We start from the raw sequence: 8275 nt of genomic DNA, 5'->3' as shown, positions 1-8275 counted from the left end.
CGAATCAGTCGCCTCCATCTAACCCTGTCTTCTGCATCCTCTTCTCTCACACCAACTACCTTCATGTCCTCATCCATAGACCTCTTTGGTCTTCCTCTAGGCCTCCTGCCTGGCAGTTCAAAACTCAGCATCCTTCTACCAATGTATTCACTATCTCTCCTCTGGACATGTCCAAACCATCTCAGTCTGGCCTCTCTGACTTTATCTCCAAAACCTCTAACATGTGCTGTCCCTCTGATGTACTCATTCCTGATCCTATCCATCCTGGTCACTCCCAAAGAGAACCTCAGCATCTTCATCTCTGCTACCTCCAGCTCTGTCTCCTGTCTTTTCCTCAGTGACACTGTCTCTAGACCAAACAACATCGCTGGTCTCACCACAGTTTTGTACACCTTTCCTTTCATTTTAGCTGAAACTCTTCTATCACACATCACACCTGACACTATTCTCCACCCATTCCATCCTGCCTGTACACGCTTCTTCACCTCTTTTCCACACTCTCCATTGCTCTGGACTGTTGACCCTAAGTACTTAAAATCCTCCACCTTCTTGATCTCTTCTCCCTGTAGCCTCACTCTTCCACTTGGGTCCCTCTCATTCACACACATGTACTCTGTCTTACTGCAGCTAACCTTCATTCCTCTCCTTTTCAGGACAAACCTCCACCTCTCTAGCTTCTCCTCCACCTGTTCCCTGCTCTCACTGCAGATCACAATGTCATCTGCAAACATCATAGTCCATGGAGAATCCTGTCTGACCTCGTCTGTCAGCCTGTCCATCACCATAGCGAACAAGAAGGGGCTCAGAGCTGATCCCTGATGCAGTCCCACCTCAACCTTGAACTCCTCTGTCACACCTACAGCACACCTCACCACTGTCTTACAGTCCTCATACATGTCCTGCACGGCTCTAACATACTTCTCTGCCACTCCAGACTTCCTCATACAATACCACAGTTCCTCTCTGGGCACCCTGTCATAAGCTTTCTCCAAATCAACAAAAACACAATGCGGCTCCCTCTGGCCTTCTTTGTACTTCTCTATCAGCATCCTCAAATTAAATACTGCATCTGTAGTACTCTTTTTTTTTGGCAAGAAACCATACTGCTGCTCACAAATTCTCACTTCTGCCCTTAATCTAGCTACTCTACAACTACCCTTTCCCATAACTTCATTGTATGGCTCATCAGCTTTATTCCTCTGTAGTTGCCACAACTCTGCACATCTCCCTTGTTTTTAAAAATGGGCACCAGCACACTTCTCCATTCCTCAGGCATCTTCTCACCAAGATCCTCTTGAACAACCCAGTCAGAAACTCTACTGCCACCTCTCCTAAACACTTCCAAACCTCCACAGGTATATCATCAGGACCAAGTGCCTTTCCACTCTTCATCCTCTTCAATGCCTTCCTGACTAATCTTTGCTATTTTCTGGTCCACAACAGCCACCTCTTCTTTGTTCTCTCTCATTTTCCTCATTCATCAACTTTTCAAAGTACTCTTCCCATCTTCCCATCACCCTAGTAGCACCTGTCAATACATTTCCATCCCTATCCTTATTCACCCTAACCTGCTGCACATATTCACCCTAACCTGCACACCCATCTTTCTCTGTCTTGCCAACCTGTATAGATCAATCTCTCCCTCCTTACTGTCCAACCTAGCATACAAGTCATCATAAGCCCCTTGTTTGGCCTTTGCTACCTCTACCTTCACCTTACGCTGCATCTCCCTGTACTCCTGTCTACTCAGTCCTCAGTCCTCTCAGTGTACCACTTCTTCTTAGCTAACCTTTCTGTGTACACTCTTCTGTACCTCCTCATTCCACCACCAAGTCGCCGTATCTATTTTCCTTCCAGATGACACACCAAGTACTCTCATACCTGTTTACCTGATCACATTAGCTGATTGTCCAGTCATCTGGAAGCACTTCCTGACTACCCAGACTCTGTCTGAACTCCTTCCTAAAAGTCATGCAACACTCTTCCTTTTTCAGCTTCCACAATTTCGTCCACTGCTCTGCCTTTGCCCTCTTCCTCTTCCTCATCATCAATTATCCTACACACCAGCATCCAATGTTGTTTGGCTACACTCTCACCTACCCCTACTTTGCAGTCACTGCACAAGATGTAGTCTACCTGTGTGCTCATACCTCCACTCTTATAGGTCACCCTATGATCCTGCCTCTTCAGGAAAGTATTCACTATAGCTATTTCCATCCTACCGTATTTAAATATCTGTCATGTGAAGCTGAAACAATGGACATCATTTAGGCTTTTCATATTTCTGCTTCTGAGTTTGATTTGAAAAAGAACTATAGTGGTGAAAGAACTATAGATTTAAATATTTAAATTTTTTTGAGTTTTGGCCTAATCTGAGATGACTTCCACTCACACAATGTACAAAAATCCATTTCATATTCATGATAACATCCAAAATAAACACCAAAAATTTCGACAGAAGAAGAATCCTCCTTTATTAATCCTGAGATGTGAAATTCTCTTCTCATTTGCAACCATTTGTGGCAGGTGTCTGTCTACTGTAATACCGTGCTTTATGACAGTCTATTCTCTAGCTATCAATTTATCATTAATAATACATCACCAAAATCTGATCAGATTTAGATAATATTTAGGAGCCATTTGATAAGTGTGTTCAAAATATGACATGGAAGGAAAAAGTGCCACTCATAAATACAGTAAATGAATTTTATATTCATTCATTGTCTACCATTTGTTCCACTTATGGTAGGTTGTGGGGATTGCTGAAGTCTAACACAGCTGGCTTCAGGGCGAGAACCGGGGGACTGGGATGTACATCAAATTCAGAAAACTAAAGCATCTTGACGACAAAACACCCCGCGTCATGAGACTTTATCCCTCAGCTTATGTACCTGACTAATGAAAAGCTCATACTCCATATCTGTCCATATTCATGGTTATAAAAATGCTCTACAATATGAAAGCTTTAAACTGGTCCAATTATCTGACATCTGAGAGTGTATGCAGCAGTAAAGGAACCCTGTAGAACCCCATCTACAATCTCAGACTAAGTTCCTAGAAATAAAAAAAACAAAGCCAAAGAAATATATTGTTTATTTACAAGAGAACATATATTTAAACACTTCAGATTTTCTTTCAAAGAGGTACTAAATTGAATGGTCAATGCAAATTAGTAACAATTTGGTAAAAGGCACATTTTAAAAAGCAACATCCCATGACGGAGAGACATATGAAGAGTGCTCACGGTCAAAAACTACAATGTCAATAAAGTTTCCACTTTGAGTGAAAGACTAAATACCTTGACTTGTTTTCCAATGCTGTGATCTAAAAACTTTGTTTTTTTTTTAGACTTAAGGGGCTTAAATTAAATCCAAATATCAAATAATAACTTTGCAAGATATTGCAAGAAAGCACAAAAGAAGCATTTTTTCCAAATGGTAATGCCTCAGAATGCTGGAGAACTGACTTGACTGCATGAAAAGAGGAGGAAAACATGCAAGACGAAGAGATGAGGAAGAGACAAGGAATCAGAGGACATGAGATAATCTGATTTCTGAAAGGAAGCTGCATTACAAAATTTCACTATGATTGTAAAAATGCATTAAAAAATGTACACTTGTCCGTTTGTTCCTTCAGGATGAGTTGTAGTGGATTTACTTTAACAGACTCCTTCCAAAACTGGCGCAGTTTAATGAGCTACCGCCATGGTTGCTATCAGTTCCTCTCTTTCAGTTCTCTTTGTCTCATCATCCATGGAATGTATGGAACCTGAGTGAGATCAAGGATTTCTCATCACTCAACTAAATTGCACCCATCCTGTTTTGACTGCATCTTTACTGGAGCTGTGGAGGAGACGGCGTGGATGGTGAAGGCGATGATGAGGAGTGAATTCAAAAATAATCTCAAACAAAAATGGACAGGATGAATTACGACACAGACAATAATGTGCTACACGGTTTGTGAGGAATCTTACCTCGAGCCTGCTGATGTGAAATCTCCCCACATGTCAGAGCTGGGCTGGGATGCAGGAGCGGTTGAGCCGAAGTCTAAAAGAGGGGCTGCATCAGGAGAAAGAGGCACAAAAATAAATGCTGGTTAAACATGTGAGGATGTTTAAACACAGGATTTGACACAAAAGCATGGTGATCACCAGGGTTCGTCTGTACAGCTGGAGCTGCCTGCTGTCCTGCAGGAGGCAGGATCAGACCTCCAGCTTTTGCTCCCGGTGGGGGTGGAAGCAGACCTCCACCCATTGGCCGAGTTTTGGCAGCACCTGCTTCCTTCTTCTTGATGTTCTGTGACAGATGTGGTGATGGCAGTTCGAAAGAATCAGTCACTCATTTCTTCACCAGAGTCGTTCCTGTTGAATCATTCAATCCCTTTATCATTAACGCCCATTAAAACCTCACCCCGATGCTGATCTTGATAGTTTGTCCTTCTTTGAAGCTCAGGTCCAGCTTCGGTGCTGCGCTCTGAGAAGCTTCTTGTTTAGCAAGCTCACCTTCTTGCCTCACCCACCTTTAGAAACAGATTGAAAGCATGATTATAATAATTATAACAATGAACAGAGATTACTGACTCACAGACTTTGCAATTTTTTTACAACTAAATAGTAACTACCGTTTATAAAATATTTTATCTAAAAAAAAAAGTTGATTTTGCATTAGAACACTTCCTTCTAATTATAAAAATGATGCACAAATGTTTGTCTTTCACCCATAAAGTAATATACACTGATATCAGACCGTCAACACATTAACTTACTTAAAATGATCTTGTAAAGCAACATTGAAGTCAAACGAGTCTCCACGATCAGCAAAGCCCAGCCCAATAAAAGCATGGCGCCCTTCATGACAGTAAAAACACATTAAGATACGTTATATTATGTAGTTAAGCATGAAACAAATGGTGAATCTAGAACTAAAGCTGTATGCTTGGAAAAACACAACACAAATCATTACACAAATTCTGCCATAAATTCTAAAACATGGACACTTACACATGTACACAATCCTACAGTTTAAAAGCAGCCACTGAAGACAAATGTTACAAATCTAGTGTGAAATATGATCAGACTCTCCTCCTGGCCCAAGTTCTGCTGCTGAATAAAGACGGAACATTATGATGTCATGGGGAAGTTGACCTGATGATAACATTTTCCATAACATCAGACATTTGTGTGAAATTCTGTCATAACTGAATTAAGGTTTGAGGGTTTAGGAGAAAGGATTGAGCAGCATCTTAACATTAGAACACAGGACACAAACCAGATTCCACAGCTTTGTGGCCCTTGGATAACTCTGGACCTAAAGGACAAATTCAAGGTGCTTGTGCTTTACTTACGAATTTCTGTGTCATACCTTTTAAACTTCCAATTTTTATAATTTTTTTTCACCACTAACTCCGTCTGATAGCTTTAGCTTTCAAATGAAATTTCCGTCCAGCTTTACTAGTGAAAACACTCGATCTCCAGATGGGGGACACTGAATAAGATGAAGTGTTATTCTGTGTTTTTGTCATATATGTGGTTCTTACAGGACACTAATCCTCTATATATGGTTCTACCAGGGTTAATGTCCTGTAAGAAGAATATATAGAGACCATCATGTGTCTCATAAAGTGAGACACATGATGGTGTCACTGTAAGTCTAAATATCTACAGCTTCAGAATAATACTAATGCAAAATGTTAAGTAAAATAATAATGTAAAATAATATAAAACAGACAGGGAACCCCAATATTCAAATCTATACATTTGGAGATAATTCTTTTACATAACAATTAGGATGCAGGACTTCTTCTCCACCTGAGTATTTTCATAGTGTGGTACAGTTATATTATATTTACATAAACAACGGATTACAATACTTATTTTTTGAGTGTTGAACTGAACTCATTAGTTACTAATAAACACTAACAAATACAAGGAGCCCACATTCTCTCTTTATCGTGTTTCATGTCCTCATTATGGGTCTTACCGTTTCCATCATCGATCCTGACCACAAAATACCTGCTGGAATCTGTGACTCCTTCCACTGCAGACCCTGGATACTGTTCAACAGGAGCCTGGGCAAAAAGCTCTCCTGAAACACACCAAACAAATTCACTGCACATGACACCTCAGGACCTTTTGTGTTACACTAACCCAGTAAAATATCTGGATTAAAAAAAAAAAAAAATTCATGTTACATGTATAGAGAACATTATTAAGAGGCACACATAATGCTCAAACACCACTTAGACATAAGGTCCTATATACTTATTTACCTGTGTTTTTGTCCTCTAACTTAATATATGCCATCTTGCCTTTGGCAGTTATCTTCATCCTACCACTCCATGCAGGTTCATCTAGTTTCCAGTCAGCAGCGCTAGAAAAACAGGAAGCAGACATCTGAATATGAAAGAGGTTTGTAAAATCCACATTGAGCGTCTGACATTAGCTCTCGTTCTTCAGGCAGCCACCGCTTCCACCGTCAAGAGGAAGTAAAATTAAAACTTTCAGAAAAGCGAAAAAAGGATATTCTTTGTTCTGGTAGAAACAGGCAAGCCAGAGCAACTGTGTTCAAGTATTGCTTCTATTGAAAACAGCACCACTATATCCACTTTAGGAAATCTATACAGGCATCTTTTATGAAGATTTACAGTAGAATGCACTAAAAACATTACTAGTTTGACACCTAAAGGTCATTGGGTCCAGAGCAGAAATAAAACCTCTCAGATCTCACCTTTAGCATTTAAATTAAAATTAAAATGAAGCACATTAATCAAAACTAAACAAGGAATTACTTAGAAACTAACGTCTAAAGGTTGGCTCTTCCCTGATCTTTCGACCATGTTTAATGGAAGGAAGCCTCTGAGAAACCACAGAGAGCTCAAGAACGTGGTACATGAAACAAACCCAAGTAATATTTTTCCAACTGTAAAGATGAAATACTTTAAACTTCTTCTAGATTTCGGGTTTTTTTTTTGCACAACAAAGAACTGAAGTCGCTATAATTCATGTATACTGAACCAGAGTTCAAACACACAAAACTCAAAGAGTCGTTTAATTTGTCTAATGTGAAACAACCCTGAAAGCATCCAATTTATTATATAATACATACTAAATAATGCGTCAACTAAATATAACATTTTGTATTTATTCAAAGCCACCTTCTGCTTCCAGGACAGCTACCGCCCTTCATCATGTGTGCACATTGGGCTGTGTCAGCAATCCTGACCCAATTTAATACGAAAAATCGTTTCAGTCATCAAGAAGGAAATAAACTAACATGACTTGACAAAACCCATCCTGAACCTGTTATCTATCTATAAATTTGTATGTATGTAAACCAACTTTTTAGAGGAGATGGACATGTTTGCACGGGAACTCTAAACATGTGTGTCCATTATCGGACAGTCTAATGATTGGTGTTCACCGACAGCCAAGCCGTGGTGTCCGGTTTCTGGAACACTACCTCAGCGCTTTTCTGCGGCTGTTGTTGGCGTGTGTAACATCAGTGGTTATCATATGTTCCACCCATGTTGTTTCGCTGTATCTACCTCGTCAGTAGTTCACCTGTTATCAGGTCGGTCCGCTAAAAGCTGCAGTAACAGAACACCAACAATATTCGGTTGTCCGATAATGGATGTGTCTCTTTGAATTAGCTCGGTGGCCCACTTGTCTCACAGAAAGTTCGGACTTGTCAATTAAACGGTCACACAGGTTAATCTTACCGATATCCACGATTAGAGGCCCGAGGCGGGATCCGGTAAACATGAACTTCGTTCTTTACGCAGAGCATCGACTCATACGTGTTGTCGTCTGCCATTTTGTCAAGTTTCACTAAATATCAAAGCTAACTTCCGACTTTCAGTGAACAAGCTCACCCGCAGTCGAATTAGCAGTGATGCTATGTCCCGCCCTACTGCGCCTCTGATTGGCTGACTGAAATAATTCTGCCTTCATCTCAACCGAACTTGGAAATATTTAGCCAATCACAATAACAAAAGCAATACTTTCTATCCAATCAGAGGCTATGGAGGGCAGGACATGCCCTCACGATAGTAAGGTTGAGAAGCTGCATTCAGATAGCTCCGCGTCTGGTCACAATGGCTACAGGAATACCAAGGCCTGCACAGTTTATGATGTCCCAACACTATGTGTACAGTAACTCAATCCAGATCCGGATTATACTCCAGATGTGGGATTTAATAATACATATTTGGTGGGAGAGGAGTGTGTACTGAGTCTGCACATATGGACAGGCAGGATAGAGACAGAAAGGGGTACAGT

The 8275-nt window shown here is 40.5% G+C and overlaps 1 protein-coding gene across 1 annotated transcript; it reads right to left on the bottom strand.

The window, feature by feature from the left end:
- Positions 1-3088: 3088 nt before the first annotated feature.
- necap2 (NECAP endocytosis associated 2) lies at positions 3089-7896 on the bottom strand. Its single transcript, XM_068315427.1, has 8 exons — positions 7717-7896; positions 6268-6368; positions 5979-6083; positions 4765-4846; positions 4410-4518; positions 4151-4295; positions 3974-4058; positions 3089-3842 (listed from the first exon to the last, which is right to left on the bottom strand). The coding sequence occupies exons 1-8, from the start codon at positions 7809-7811 to the stop codon at positions 3797-3799; spliced, it is 768 nt and encodes a 255-aa protein (XP_068171528.1). The 5' UTR covers positions 7812-7896; the 3' UTR covers positions 3089-3796.
- Positions 7897-8275: the final 379 nt, after the last annotated feature.

This window comes from Antennarius striatus, chromosome 5, assembly GCF_040054535.1.
Source record: "Antennarius striatus isolate MH-2024 chromosome 5, ASM4005453v1, whole genome shotgun sequence".
Classification (NCBI taxonomy): Eukaryota; Metazoa; Chordata; class Actinopteri; order Lophiiformes; family Antennariidae; genus Antennarius; species Antennarius striatus.
The sequence above is the reverse complement of the archived record's forward strand: the minus strand, read 5'-3'. Positions and strand labels throughout refer to the sequence as shown.